This window comes from Lissotriton vulgaris, chromosome 7 (assembly GCF_964263255.1).
Source record: "Lissotriton vulgaris chromosome 7, aLisVul1.2, whole genome shotgun sequence".
Classification (NCBI taxonomy): domain Eukaryota; kingdom Metazoa; phylum Chordata; class Amphibia; order Caudata; family Salamandridae; genus Lissotriton; species Lissotriton vulgaris.
Window position 1 is genome coordinate 248,621,572 of NC_141695.1, and position 16,225 is coordinate 248,637,796.

At 41.5% G+C, this 16,225-nt stretch overlaps 1 protein-coding gene across 1 annotated transcript in view; it reads left to right on the top strand.

Moving 5' to 3' along the window:
* The first annotated feature begins 3,884 nt into the window (after window positions 1–3,884).
* The window catches only part of LOC147701308 (von Willebrand factor-like), a 48,471-nt gene continuing 36,130 nt past the window's right edge, over window positions 3,885–16,225 (top strand). Inside the window, exons 1-2 of the mRNA XM_086930029.1 lie at window positions 3,885–3,945; window positions 14,742–14,826. Of these exons, the coding sequence (XP_086786155.1) occupies window positions 14,784–14,826 (43 nt within the window). The 5' untranslated portion in view covers window positions 3,885–3,945; window positions 14,742–14,783. The remainder of the gene's footprint in view (window positions 3,946–14,741; window positions 14,827–16,225) is intronic.

Here is a 16,225-nt window from a genome sequence, read left to right on the forward strand (position 1 = left end):
AATTATGAATTAATTAAAATTAATTTATAATTCATACTAATTAATAATTAATTTAACATGATTAAATTACTTCCCATCCTATTCCCCTATAAACCCACAACCCACTACAGTTTTAAAATACAAAATTACATAAAAATAAATTAAAAACATAATAAATACATAATAATTTACACAAAAATAATTTAAAAATCGATATTAGTAAAATCGAATTTATTAACATCGATATTACTAACATCGATTTTTAACACTTCGATATTACTAATATCGATATTAAATCTATCAATATTACTTACCTTCTATATTATGTCCCTTTGATATTTAAACTTCAATATTATTGTATATCGATATTTAAATATCGATATTTTGTCTGCATACCGTCAGTGCACTGTACAATAGAACTAGTTACGTTACATGAGAGGACTGTTGCAGGAATGGAACAAACAAAAATAACATGCCATAGAAACAAAGCAACGCAAGCAAAAGGCACACAATCTCAAACACAGCATGAACAGACTGTACAAGCAAAAATAAGAATAAATATGACAAATTTTACAACGACTAAAGAACTTCCAGGCGAAAAATAGCAGGTTATAGAATCAAAACAACGCAAGCAAAAGGAACACAATATCAAACGCAGCAAGCACTGGATGTACAAACAAAAATATATGTGACAAATTAACAATGACTAAAGAAGTTCCTGGAGGGGTCTGAGAGGGACGGAATTAGTTCTGAAAGTGTCTTTGGAATAAAAGAGATGTGAGGTCCGCTTTGAAGATCTGGATGCAGGTGATGGCATGGAGCGAAGGAGGAAGCGAGTTCCAGATTCTCTCCGCATTACCTGAGAACGATTGTGCCAACAATTTTTCCCTTTAAAAGGAGAGGGTTCAAGAAGGAACTTTTCCGCATTCCGAGAAGTTCTTGAGCCTCCAGACAATTTCAGTTTCTTCGCCAGATAGCGAGGAGAGTAAGAGTGCAAAACTTTGTGGGTGATGCACGCTGTTTTGTAGACAGCTCTAGCCTTGATGGGAAGCCATCGGAGAGAAGACAGGATAGGAGTGATGTGGTCACTTCGTTTGGACCCTAAAATGAAGCGAGCTGCTGAATAGAGGACGGATTTGAGGGGGGAGAGGTGAGATTTGGGAAGGCCAGTCAGAAGAGAATTACAATATTCCAGTCTAGAGAGAACTAGCGATTGGACCAAGGTTTGTAGGTCATTCTACGGGAAGATCCGACGAATCCCCCTTAAAAGGCGCAGCTGATAACGTGCGCTCTTGGCCATGGAATTGATGTTTGAGATTAGCTTGAGTCTTTTGTCAAGTATGACACCTAAGCTCTGTGGCCTATCATAGCGCAGATCCCGGGACATGGGCAGAGCGGGATAGGCTGCTGTGGCACAGACTGCCTGACCCGGACACCAGGTCACACACCAACACCACAAGATCCTCTCACAAAGCAGGCCCCTTCGCTTAACTCCATATCTTCCCTATCAGTGCTGCTACTGTGATATAAATGCACCTTAGTACAATTGAGAAGTATCAACCTAGGCAATTTAGAAGTTTAACGTACCATAATGGTGAAAAAAGATAAACAGTTCACTACAGCTGGCTAAAATACAATATATTTTATTTATTAATTAACACAGTTAAAAAAATCATTCATATAGTACAGACATAAGGTTTAAGAATTCATAATACACAGTCCCCTGCCCCCCCCGCGATTCCCTAAAAAAGGCTGTCTGCGATTTCCTCTATTAGGTGTCTGGTTATAGATCAGATCTGAATCATAGTACCCTTCATTATTTTCATTTTCAGAGTCTGAGGTTTCAGAAAATGTATTCACACGTTGTTTCTGTTGTTGTTGGTCCCTGGTTTCAGTGGTATAATGATTCTGTTGATAAAAGTCTGGTCTCAGGTAGGGGTAAGTATTTTCAAGAGTTGCAAATCTTTTATCTTTCAGTAACTTGTCATTTTTTCTTTTTTCTAAGTAGTTAGTAAATGATTCTAAATCTTTATTACATTCCTCAATTTTCTTTATTGCTTCATCTACATTACCTATTTTTTTGATCTTATTTTCTAGTTCTTCTACTTCAGATCTCACTTCGGCGGCCAATTCTTTAGCGGTTTCAACAATGAGCATCATTAGGTCCCTTGAGCATCTACTAGCAATTCTGCTCCATTTGTCTAAAAAAGCTTTGTAGTGAACAAAGAGGCCGGGGATGTTTCTCACTCGGAGACCCATAGGGATAATACCGAGACGTAAGTAGGCCAGCATGAATTCCCCATGCGCTTCAATTCTTTTTAATTTCTTTTTTAACTCTAGTAGTTTTTTAGTGTCATCGTTGTGTTGGCTGCCATTTGATGTAGTGGCGCCAAAAGTAGATGGGATTCGTACCATTGTTTCAAAATCTTCGTCTGTGAAGCCGAATGTTTTTATTAAAATCACCTACTTCTAGAATTTTATGTATAGAGATATATAACTTTGAAACGATATAATTTTGTATTTTATATGCATCTTTATTCTATAGATATTACGTGGCTGCTCCAGGAAGAAGGCGCTGGCCGCCGAAACGCACGTAGAGACTCATTCTTGTGCCACCTATCGATTATAGATAAAGATTTTTTAATCTGTTTTGTTAACTTTTTATGTAATGGTATCTATGTTAGATGTGTATTATGAATTCTTAAACCTTATGTCTGTACTATATGAATGATTTTTTTAACTGTGTTAATTAATAAATAAAATATATTGTATTTTAGCCAGCTGTAGTGAACTGTTTATCTTTTTTCACCATTATGGTACGTTAAACTTCTAAATTGCCTAGGTTGATACTTCTCAATTGTACTATTTTCCCTGACCTAGGAATTGTAAGATTCACTTAATCAGGGGGTCCTTGTTGAATACACATATAAATGCACCTTAGGGCAGGCATGCCCCAGAAGAGTAGCCCCTCTCATCATAATCTTCCCGAAAGACAACATCTGATGTAAATTAGCCTCCAGGAGCGTCAGGGAGGGAAAGAGTAACTTTCTAAAAGTCCCTTTCCCTTAATGTTTGATTTTTTAATACATATTAAACACAGTCTTTGCATTATTTTTCTACTGAGCCCTTAGTCTGAAATAGCAGAGTTAGTGTAATATTGCTTCCAGTGTTTCTCTAATGACCAACCAGTGTTTTTAAGGTATAAATTGCTTTTGGGGACCAGTCACTGTAAGAACATGTTGATTTTATATTTCTAAATGTCCTACATTTAAATTCTATGTGCCCTGCCTTTTCTGCTACAATGCATTCTTATAGGTGGCATTCTTTTATTTAAAGGATAGGTTTTCTCCCCTCAAAAGGATTCATTTTGAATGGGTTTGCAGTTTTAAACTTGAAGCATCCAGGCTTCTATGGTAGGACTTGAGTCATGTTTGTGCTGTCACAAAACTGGATGGGTGGCGCATTAGTCAATAGGGGACATTTAAATGTTCATGTCATGGGTGTATGTTAGGCACTATATATCACGGCTTGTGAGAAAGTTAAATATGCCAGTTATGGCTTTAGGCAATTTTGACCTATTTTAGTGGTCAGAGAACATGCATTGAGGCCCGGTCAATAAAATAGCAGATGCATCAGCTCACAAAAATGCGAGTGACTAGGGAAGAGGGGAATTTTCTCACACTAACCATGAGACTTATGATGCATGCATCCTTGTATGCATCCTTGTAGATGTGTTCTTGCTAATCATAAGACATATGTTTGCGTCCTTGTGCATCTGCTAAAGAATCACCCCGTAAGATGTTTTTGCAAATATACATTTTGGCAGTGCTGCTATTGGCAGAAGCGCATCACGCTATATTTACTATGGTAATGCCTTAATATCATCATTGGCTATATAACCTTGACACACCTCCTAGCAGCAACAGGTTTCAGGCAGTAGTGCTTCTCAGAGCTAAAACAGCTGAGGTGAGTTGTATCTACCAAACCTTTATTTTTTATATGTTTTTTTGCTTACTAGAGCAGCTTCACTGTCTTCAATTCAATGGTTTATTCAGTCTTGAAAAACTGTCTCTTAACTTTATGTAATGTCAGTAAGGACAACAAAATAAATAATGGCATATATTTAAACAGATAATGTATAAACGGCGCGTACCTCATTAGTCTCTGCAATTACTGTCAATTGTGACACTACTGCATCTGTGTACCTGTATATTAGTCTAACATGTGGTAATTTGTGTGGTTTGCATTTAGAGGTATATGTAAGTTTCTCTTATGGAAACAAAACATCTCCATTTGTTCTTGCTTTTAAAAAAAAATCTTAGGAGATCTCTCATTAATTAAATATTACAGCTATCAAGTAATAACAAACAAAGTCCACAAAGGCAAAGTTGATGCATCATTCACAGTGAAAGCAGGAAACGTTTCAGGCGCCATATCACAGGACTCGGGTTGGGAAAGTAATAAGATGTGACAATTAAGAACTGGGGCAATGAGAGGGTGGACAGGATGAGACTAGCAGGTCCTTGATAAAATCGCATCTGGACATTGCATCGGGTATAGATCAATACACCATCGAACAGGTCAAACAGCCTAGAACAAAATAAACCTTCAACACCTCAAAAACTCAGAACCAGACACCTGAAATGTCTAACAATACTTCAATCCAAGGGTTAAAGCCAGCAGTATTTACCCTGGGAGATAAGTCCCTGGAAATGGAAAGGTTTGTAACCAGCCTATGACTAGGAGTGTAGCAATGGCGCAATAGGCCTAATTCAAGCACACACAATGCACCCTTGATATCAATGTGTTAGTAAAGAAGAGGCATACTTCGGATGGAGCCTGTGCCCCGGTGCCACTGTACATGCTGCACGATTGATAGCTATGCAGCAGCCTGCAGTAGGTTAGTGAATGCAGCACTCATGATTCACCGAGTATGGAACCCTGAATTCATGAAGCCCATATGCATCTATGGAAAACCATCTCATAAGCACACCTTGAAAGCACCGAGGAGTGAGGGCACTTTTATTTTATTATTAAAAGTTCTGTGCGGACATTTTAGAAAGCACGATTGCGCACAAAGAAGGGGTCAGCTCTGTTCATGGTACAGACTCAGGTATCGGGCATAACCATACAGGCTAAATGCAATATGAGCAGTCGTTTTTCACATTCGATATTACTTAGCTTCAGAATGGTTCTTTCCTCTGCTTCTCATGCTTAAAACCATCCTTCACTAACCGATGCCACTTATGTATTAATATAAATGAATCACGGGAGATTACGGGGATTTTTATTGGGCTCCTGTGAAATTGTAAAATGTAACTTCTAAATGTATTGTGAAATTTTATGAAAACACTTTGAAAATTTCATGAAATCGTCAAATTGTTTAAAACGTCTGCAAAAAATTCTAGTGGAATAAGTAGCATTTGACATGGTGCTGATTTTTGGCAGAATATTTTGCTAAAATAAGTAGCAAGCAGTTTGAATTTTCAGGAAGGTTTTCCTTCAAAAGCCTGAGAATGCTGACAGTCAGAGAGGTAAAACAGAATTTTTTTTAACTCATGAAAAAGAAACTGATTCATTTTATTCCCTCAAACCAACATTATTATAATTGTGTTCATCCGTGGTTTTAAAGTGGCATTGAAACCATTCTAATGCATCATGAAATATACAGAACCTGATGAACAGTTAAGTGAAAATAAGCGAAGAATACACTGAGTGAGTGAGAGAATGAGTGAGTAAGTAAGTAATTCACTGATTTCTCAAGTCTGAATATTGAAATTACGACATCACCTAAATATTGACCTGGTCAATGATGTCTGAAACTAGACACCCGGGGCCAGGTTTAAGAAAGTGTCACTCAATGCAGCAACTATAAATGCTACGCTACGTTGTGTGAGCTGGAGAGAGCACGAATGCACCATATCTAAAGAGATATGGCACCCTCCTCCACTGTCCCTAGCACTGCTCGCACAGAATGTTGGTGCTGAGTGCAATACACACCGCTCTGCACCACAGTGCAAGGGTGTGATCTTGACTCTAGCATAGGCTTTGTACTGGAAGTGTTTGATTCCAGTACATAATACTATGCTTAGACTTTTACAACTTTTCCTACATTGTGTGTGTACTGTACAATGCAGCAGACAAGCAGATTCGAAGAAATTAAAACATTTCATCTTTTAACTGCTGCTTTCAAGTAGTGTCTGTATACTAATATTAGTAGATAGGGCTTAGTGTCAAAAATCATGGATGATTACATAGGAATGCCTATGTAAAAACCATGGAACACCCCCTTGATACTAAGAAATGAAAAGCAGTGCTCTGCACTGGTTTGCATTCATTTCAGACTACTTACCAGCGCAAAACATGTTTTTGCACTGAGAGGAAAAGTACTTAGAAACATTTTGTGTTGGTCTGAATCACTTTTTTGACAAAATGTTGTTAATACCTAAACGTGGTAATTATACCTTGGTATAAGAAAACATCACCTAATGAGATTGTGTTCCTAATGAGATTGTTTGCCTAATGTACAACAGACTCACCTGAGATGAAGAATTTCACCTGATGTAAAATGGTAGTATCTTGGTACCCTCACATACACTTAATAAGGTCTGCTACCAAAGAGTGCATGTTGTATACAGAATGTTTCATTTCCTGCCAACACAAAGCCCAAACCAGTATGTATATAGATCCTGGTGGTAGTTGCCAGTAGCTAGTTATAGTTATGACCATGCTTCCACAGGGAAGAGTTTTTTGACTTGCCCAAACATATTAGGGTGCAGTGAAGCAATCACAGAGCTAGGAAACTAGTAATGACAAGTATCCAGCCCATGTACTCTCTACGACTTCCCTGTGCACTTAGAATATCCAAGAATGGAGTTGATATTACAGGGTCATACCTGCTCATACACATTTGTTCACACATGGGATACAGTGCAGCCTGCTTTATGGCTGAAAGGTCTGCTGTAAGGGTGACTTACTTTTACCTCATGCAGTGCATGATGGCATGGCATACAGCGCTGTGTGCCATTGCAACTTTTCAGTATTCTCTGCACCAAAACACCAGCTTACAATAACAGTTTGATTGGTCTTGGTGAAGGGTCCCTAGGAAGCACAACCTCTGCAGCAGCCCCAGTAGATCATCTTCAGTCCCAATGCCCTAGATACCAGTGGTACCATTTACTATGGACTTGTAGGGCTTTCTGTAGGTGTGCCATTGTGGTATGGTTTTAGGGAAAGACCACTGCTACTGGGAGGCTAGTTGGCAGTGACCCAGTAAACCTCAGTAAAAGCTGCATCAAACACCAGGCAAAAAGGTTGGGGAGTACCACAACAGATGACCAATTTCTCACACACCCACTCGCTCACCCATGCAGCCCCTCACTCACCCAGTCACTCACTCATACAGTCACTGACACAGACACTGACTTACGCTTGCAGTCACTCACACAGTCACTCACTAACCCATAGTGGTAGTCATGCATTCATCTCACTCAACCGTACAAGTACTCACATAGTCACTCACACACTCATACTGCCACTTAAACACTCATTATGTCACTCACATATACAACAACTCACTCACCCACTTGCTCACTCATAAACCCATTCATACACTCACTCACTTACTCATATAGTCTCTCACACACTAATACAGGTTCTCATCTACCCAGTCAGTCACTCATACAGCCAGTCACTCCCCTATACAGGCACTTACACATTTAGTCAGTCACCCAAGCAGCCACTAAGACACAGTCACACACTTTATATATACACACATACATACAGCTTATCTTTTTTTTAACCATAAAGGGCTGTTCTGACAAGAACCTTTATTTCTTCCCTTTTTCTGGAACAGTTTTTTTCTAACATTTGGTATTTTTTGCATTTTTTATCAAACAAAATAGCCAAAAATGGGGGGGGGGGGGTTAATCCAGAAACACATGAACTGTGGAAAAAACTGGAACAAATAAATAAAAGATCAACAAAAATGTTGCCTTGCTGACTCGACCATGACATTGGCAGACTATTCACCAGCTGTAAGCATAGTGTTGTATACATGGTTGTTGTCTCTCCACAGTTGGTGCAGCCCTGGATGTCGATGGCCCCTCTCCAGTATTTTGGGACTTTTTCTCTTGAAAGGGTCTCATTCAGGAAGTTGCATTCCATAAACTTTGCAACTGTTTTAGATTCTGGAAAGGAATTGTAAAGAAATCCCGGCAATACTTTGCCTTTCAGGGCTGGTCCTTCATCACCAGAATCTTCAAGACATTCCTCTTGCTCCTTATTATTATTATTATCATTATTGTTTTTGTATTTCTTTTGAATGTATTTTACCAAAAATTTATTATTTTCTCCATTGTAGACACACACTGATGTATACACTGACACAACCAGTTAAACACTAATGCATACATTAACCCACCAAGTACTCATTGAAACATACACCAAAAAAACGAGGCACACACTGATTTATTCACTCATATATTCACCCACTCACTCATACACACTGACATACTCTGGGAGTTACTGAAACATACACTGGTACAACCATAAATACACCAATCAATTCTGTAATACATTCACATACTCATTCATACACACCCTGAGACATTAAAATACCCATGTACACAGTGATGCTTTGACAGACTCACTTAGTCATTCAGTTATGCATAAACTAAAACACCCCGTGAGACACTGATGCATACAGTGACACATCCATGGACACATTGAAACATTCAAAGACACACCAACAGGCAAATCTGATGCATACACTAAAAATCACAGGCATACAATACTACATACACAAACACACCCACGCTCACACTCTTTCATGCACTGACACATCCTTTGACACACTAAGACATACAGGGACAGACCCATGCATACCCTCATTCATGTAGTGACAGACACAAACATACACTTACACATACACTGATACAAGCAGGGACACACCTATGCCTACACAGACACAGCTAGGCACACAGTCATACATAGACTGACATACCCATGAGCACACTCATTGATACAATGACATAGCCAGAAACACACCTACAAATACACTGACACACCCACACAGACACTGACATATAATGTAACACACCCATACACACACTCATTCACTGAGAGACCCAAACATACACTGACGCATAACCTGTCACATCAAGGCATGCACTGACAGATAGACTGATACATCTGTATATGCACTTATAAGCTGCAAAGAAAACTCCACACACACAGTACTACATACACCGATACATCAATACCCACTTACTTAAACACTGACATACCCATTCACACATGCACGCATACAGCGACACATTGAGGCATCCACTTAATCATACAGGACACACCGAAGCACACACTGAAGCATATATGTACACACACAGGGACACAGTAATACATACACTGACAGACCTATGCATACATTTATTCATACACTAACACACCCAAACATACAGTAACACATGCACTAAGACACCCACATATGCACTTATTTAAACACTAATACAGCCATACAATAATAAGTAAGGAAGAGGCACAGAACTCCGCTCCACCAGCAGATTGTTACCTTGCTCTTTCTTGCCAGTTGCATGTCTCCGTTGCCTGGCTGCAGATGTTCAAAAAAACAACGGAGGTTGGCAGCCAGATATGCCAGTGTACAGGTTTTGAACATGTTGAGGATAATGCATATGGTTTTCAGGATGCTCTGTTTCATCCCTGGGAGACAGAATCATTTATTCAGATAGGTCATGTTTCCTTAGACCCTTAATGAGGCATCCTGTGGCAAATGGGGTGCCCTTAATTTGATTTCATTAGTAGTACCGGGTTGCTTTTATTGAAAGAAACATTTAACTTTCTTTAGTGTAGATGGTTTGTAGCAGACTCTCTTGATTTTCTTGCTGATGTGTTTCTTGAAGATCGAGTCTATGTAAAGGGTAAATCCAAGTAACTTATCATTAGGTAAAAGTTCAGGTTCATATCATAGAGCAAGGTTATCACTTGTTGTTGGGATTCTATTTCCTTGGAACTGACCTTTAGGTAGGTGCTGGGCAACCAGGTCCAGATGAAATGCAGGCATATATTGAGAACTGGATGTCTGTAGCAGTGGAGACTAGCACATTTCTTTAGCGTACCGAGGAATTTAATCGCATTCATGCAAGTAGTCTGCCAAAGAGATCCATGTAGGTGGTTGAAGACAGCAGGGGATAAGATTGAACCTTGAGGCGGTGCATGTGATAGGGATCCTCTGGAAACTAAATATGCCATGTAAAAAAGTGGTATAATTTGGTATGGCAACTTGGTATGGTCTACAGGCCAGATTTCCTAAAGGTGTTCAGCAACAATGTTTACACATGCTGTTGGACTTGGCCCTTTTGGCAGGTTCACCCCGAAACGTTTTTAATTTTTCTAGCCTGTTTCTGTAACCTGGTGTTGGGGATTTTAGGCCTCTGCGCACTTTTTCACTGTGGTCCAGTGTAAAGTGCGTGTGCTCTCTGTTTATGTGTGGTGAGAGTTGCCTGCCCTCCCATAGGAATGAATGGGGATATATGTGGCCATGGTAGCTCCTGAAGTGTGGGGAGTGCTGGGGCGAGTTTGGTATGTGCGGACTCGTGAGATTAAATGCTGTGCGACGGTGTGCGCAGATCTAATGTGTCTAGTGTAGAAGTGCCACAGTTGGCATTTCTGTGTGCAGTGAATGTGAATTGACTGTCTGTCTTGTGATTGACAGGAGCTGGCTGGTGTGCTTGGCTCCAGGAGTCAGGATGGGTCTGCCCGGTGGTGAATGCGAAGATCTGCATGTCGATGGGAGGGAGGAGTTGCACCTAGGACCTGAATAGGGCGGTGCCTTCCCTCCACAATGTTGGCTCCACCCCGTGTGGTGCGTCTGATGTCCTTAGCCTGGCTAGTGAAAGGGAGAGAGGGGATGAGCAAACCAAAGTGCTCAGGAGTACCCCTGAACCAGTTGTAGCTGGTTTTCCCATTGCATGCACCTTTAAGACAGAGGATTATGTGTGTATAAAAGAGGGGCTGTGACCCCATGATTTTGTTCTTGTTTTGATACTTGAAACTACCAGGGGTGTGCTGCTGCTGGGGCCCAGGGGAAGGCTTGCCTCACTGGGCCCTGCCCAGCCCCTGGATGCCTGGAGGATCTCTTGCTTGGGGTCCCCTTTGCTCCACTTTGCCTCCAGGACTTTTTCTTTGGACCTTATGCTTTTGCTCTGGACCTTGGCAGGGCCTTTGCCTGTTTCTAGCTCTGTGTGAGCTCTATGTGAGATCTTCTTATTTTCCCCAAGGAGGAGCATGAGGGCTCCGCAGCGCTGGGCTGATCAACGTGACGGAGGGAATCCCGGCGTAAAAGATTCCCATGACATGCCCCAAGCGGCGGGTGCCCTCCCCACTCAATTTGCTGTTTTCTCGGTGGGTGCCCACCCCACATGACTGCTGGTGTCCACTGTCTTCCTTGCAGGTGCCCACCCTGCATTATAGTGCCACGTGGAGAGGGTGCCCACCCTGTGATATATTCCTGATCTGGAGAGAGCCAACCCCTCATTGCTGTTCAAATTGAATCGCCATCTCGGCCTGCCTGGTTGGGGGCGGGGCCTTGAGACGGAACTGGAAGAGAGGGAGCGAAAAAGATGGTGCAGTGAGCAGGGCTCCCGTATGCTGGAGAGCCCTGCCTGCACCCCAGTGAAGCCCCGGGTCCCAGTAGGGGGCCAGGGTGAAGAGAGTGCCGACAGGCCTCGCGGGCTCCATAGCGAAGTCCTGGGTCCAAGGAGGGTGAAGTGGGGAAAGATGCTGTTTGGTGGGGCTCCAGTGAAGCACAGGGAAGCCCCGCACAGACCACTCAGAACACCGGCAAAGTAGGGATGATCCCCAGCGCCAGTCCCGAAGTGCAGCGAGGAGCGCAGGATCCTGCTTCTGAAGCCGGTGAGTGGATCCTCAAGATGAGGACAGTGTGAGGGCCTGAGCAGTCCCGCCATAGCGGGCCGCTCCACGGTTGGGAAAGCAGTTACTTTGTCTGACAGGTTTTGCCTTTAAGAGCCAGCGCGCTCTAACAAGAGGGGACAGTGTTCTTTTCAAATGTATTGGCCTCATTTTTTTCTGAGCCAAAGGTATGTGTTTGGGGACAGAGCCTGCATGGCTCCAATGCCTAGCCTAAGTTAGTCCTAGAGCCTACGTTGCTCCAACATGGGGGCAGAGTTTTGTTTAGAAGCCCCAGTGAGGCCCCCGAGGGCACAGCCATGCCAGGGCCCATTTTTCCTACTTGATCAGAGCCCCCGAGGCTCCAGCGTGGATCATATTTTTTTCTGAGCCTGTGGGCTCCACTGATGGGCAATTGTTTTCCATGGAGCAGCACAGTGGTGCCAGGCCTCAGATGTAGATCGCCAGCTGCCCCTCAAGTAGTGGGCAGCTGCACTGTTTAGGCGCAATTCTGGTGAGAGTCCCTGAGAGGGACAGAAGTGGCACAGAGGTGCCAGGCCCTCCACATCTGCGCAGCACTTAGTGCCAGCTGCAGCGTTTAGGCCGCCTGTGATGGTTCTCAGCTGTCCAGTAAGAAGTGCGCAGCTGCAACGTTTAGGTTTGCGCAGATGGCGCACCCCTGACTGGCGGTGCCTTGGCAGCGCGCCCTTACATTCTGGACACAGGGCATTTGAACCCGTTTGGAGATGGCCAGTTGGCCAGGGGGACAGGTAGACATATAGGGCGCAAGCCCTAATGTGATTTATGTGCTGAAGTGATTGTGGTGCTAGGAAATGTAATTCATTTAGTATGTTTTGCGCACCCTGTTTGATACCTCTAGATATGGTTTAGGCTTATGAGGTTGTTTTACCTATTTAGGTTTGTGTTAGTGAGATTAGGTTTCGCTGTGTGAGGTACGCCCCTAATGTGAGTTATACTTAAGAGGTAGGGTCTAATGTGTTTAGACTAGTGAGGAGATTGCATAATGTGTTTATGCTGGTGAGGTTGGCGCAGTATGTAATTTGCGCCTGATGTGACTTTGCATAATGTAGTATATGTAACAGGTTGAGGTGGAGCACAGTGATTACCAGTAGTTACTGGTGGTATGTTTAGGATCTATTTTTACTTGTACCAATTTCTGCTAAGTGCTGATCCTGACAGTGGCCCACGTGGCCCTGTCCTGTGTAAATAATCCATTGTGAATATTGCCCGTGCCAGTTGGCACAGTGTATGTTATGTGTTTACTATTCTAATGCGTTATGAGAATACCAAGGCTATTTTTATATAACCATGTGTGGAGTTCCTTTTTTAGTGTGCCTTGGATGTTGTTTCTGTGTGCATGCGCAGAAGCTTTACACATTGCCTCCGGGATAAGCCTGACTGTTCATGCCATGCTACCAAGGGGGTGAGCATCTTTGGCGTGTAACTCCCTTGCTCTGACTAGAGGGGTGATTTCCTCAGTCAACCAGAAATCCCAGTTCTAACACATGCATGAAAGTGGTTACAGAAGCGGGAATACAGATCTCCGCTGCTGTCATTCCTGATCCTGAATATGTAATTGTCAAGTGGAAAAACATGAGTTAACATTAATAAAAGGTTGATACTTTGGTATAAAGTGAATAGTCCTTGCTAGATATTTTATAATAATCTTTAGGAAGATATCAAGACATGAAGGGCATGATCTGGAAATTAGAAGGTGGAATACTCCTCCAAAAACATGGCAAATGTCTTCTATCAAAATGGTCCAGGGTGAAATCAAATCAAATGCGATCAGTAAAAAGTATGAATGGTGTCTACCCTACTGCAGTCCCCTGCATGTACGTGTCCTGAACATGGATCCTGAGTTAAAGAAAACCATCTCTTTTCAGGGGTGTGAGTACCTGTTGTAAGTTTTACTGATCACTGCACATTACACTGGACCGTTGCTGGTCTACACTCTCTTTGTTATTGACTGGTAACCTTAGAGAGGATTAATTATTTTACACAATACATTTTGTGGATTAGTAGACTACAATCTGGTAGCAGCTGATGTTATACGTCAGTAGTCCTGAGGAAGTCTTGGTCAAAGATGAAACACATGTTGGCTGTGCTGGCTGTGCTTGGATAATTGTATCTTGTGCCTGTATCTCAACGTCTTCTGTACTGTATCAGATATGTGTCCAATTTGTACTGTATGTTGCTTTAATACATATGTGGTGTTCCTATGTGATTTATATTGAATACCAATCAATTGCATCTATTTGTCAAATTTATCTTGACATATTTAAAATAAAACATCATTACTAATCAAAACGTATTTTCTCATTATAGTAAATTGTGACCTTACTAGCTTAAAGTGTGTTGTGCACCCGACATTCATTGTATGTTTTTGTAGGTCATTGCCTTTGGTAATGTCTCAATTGCACTTATTTGAAACAGGAGTGTTGTATGTGGTAGCACACTAAACACGTTTTCTTATTACTGACCACACTTGTTAAGAGGTCTCAGTGATGGTTGTATCTTTAGCTTAATGCTGGTTTTGTAATGGGTAACACTTCAGTAATTAGTTTTTTATTATTTCATTTTCTAACCAGTCCCAGAAACCCTGGGGTAAGCATCACAGTCAGTCCCCAGTTGTCCCTAGACTACAGGTTAAGGACCACTGGGTAAATGTCAGTTAATTACCATTCATACTGTTCTTCACACATGTTATTGGTCAAATGAGGTAATGTTTAAAGCTGTGTATGAACTTTAAAACCAATTTCAATCAACACTGGAACAGGTGATCAATTGAATAATGAAACTTTCTCTATTTGATTAAGATTCAGATTTCTTCCTGTGATCCATCAAAGCAGCAGAATTTCATGATGATGAAAATGCAGCTCTTCTTTCTTCTCCTCGTCCTTGGTGAGTGCACATAAATACTAAAACATTTAATGAGTTGTAAGAGCAAGCAGCATACTTTGTTTGATAAGGGTGTTTAAGTGCTAAGAAAAAGGAGAGGATATGAAAGAGGATGAAAATGAGCTCTGTTTTTATTTGACCTATCATTTGTATACCTGTTTGATAACAATTATTGGAATATGAAGGAGGTGATATATGTTACACTGGTGCTCATAGGTGCAGTAGATGTGCACATGTGCTTTTACCATTCTGAGGCCCTTTGTTATCACAGAATAGGCCACAGAACTCCAGGAGAATACTGATGAGTGGATTGGGAGGTCTATCATTCATACCTGGTGTCAAACTTTGACATAGGGGGGATTCCCTATGCATGTGATTCTTTAAAGTTCTTCCCTTCCTCTGTCAATGCTGAGGTGACAAGAGGCTAGACTCAGGTTCCTTTGTGTGCTGGAGGCGATTCTTTTGAACTGTAAATGGGGCGGGGCCGAGCCCCACCCCAAACCATCTGGCAAGATGGTCTTCTGGGCTGAAAAAAACAACAGAGCTGAGATATCTTTTTCTATAATTTCTCTTCTCTTTTTTTGAGATCCTTTCTTTTTTCATTAAGTCTGCTTTGTTGGGAGATGGGTAGGTTAAATGGGATTATTGGCTAAAGGATTATGAAATTGTAAATATGTCCAGAATGAGCATGCATAACTTTAAACATTTTATCAACTCATATACATGAATAAAGCACAGGAGGCATGTAGAAAATATTACATTATTGCCAATTGGGGCACAATATTGTGAAGGGAGAGCTAGTACAGTGCTGAATTTGATCAGAAATGTTCATGATTAGTTCACGTGGGCCGAAGTGCGTTAAGAAATGGCACAGCTGGGGACACTCAATGTTACAGCTGCAATGTAATGAAATGATTACTGTGTATAGTATTGCACACTTGGGTATAATGCTATGCCTGTTGTTAGCTTCAATACACATGCACACATATTAAATGGTAGTGTTTAGCAGACAATGATGATATGTGTAACTGTGTAGAAAACATGTAAATATAGTGTATTTTCCACTTGGTCATAATATTGTGATTCAAGAATCAGCACATATGCATATAAAGGAACTGAAAGTATTTGGCACGCAATGAGAATATGTAGAGCCTTTTTAACTCTTTTGCCAAGCAGCAGCAAACATGATGTTTGCTCCCAACTGGATGGAGCTTCAAAAATGCTCCCAGTAACTGGGAGCTGACTTCAGATCTGTTTCTCTGACCGCAGTGATGCGAGCAGAGAAAAAGATCTAAATATTGCTCCTGCCTGGAGGGAGCAGCATCATCACCTGCTCCCATTTTGTGGAAGCCATATCGGCTCCTGACAGATGCAGAGAGTAGGCTGGGGCTCCCCCCACAGC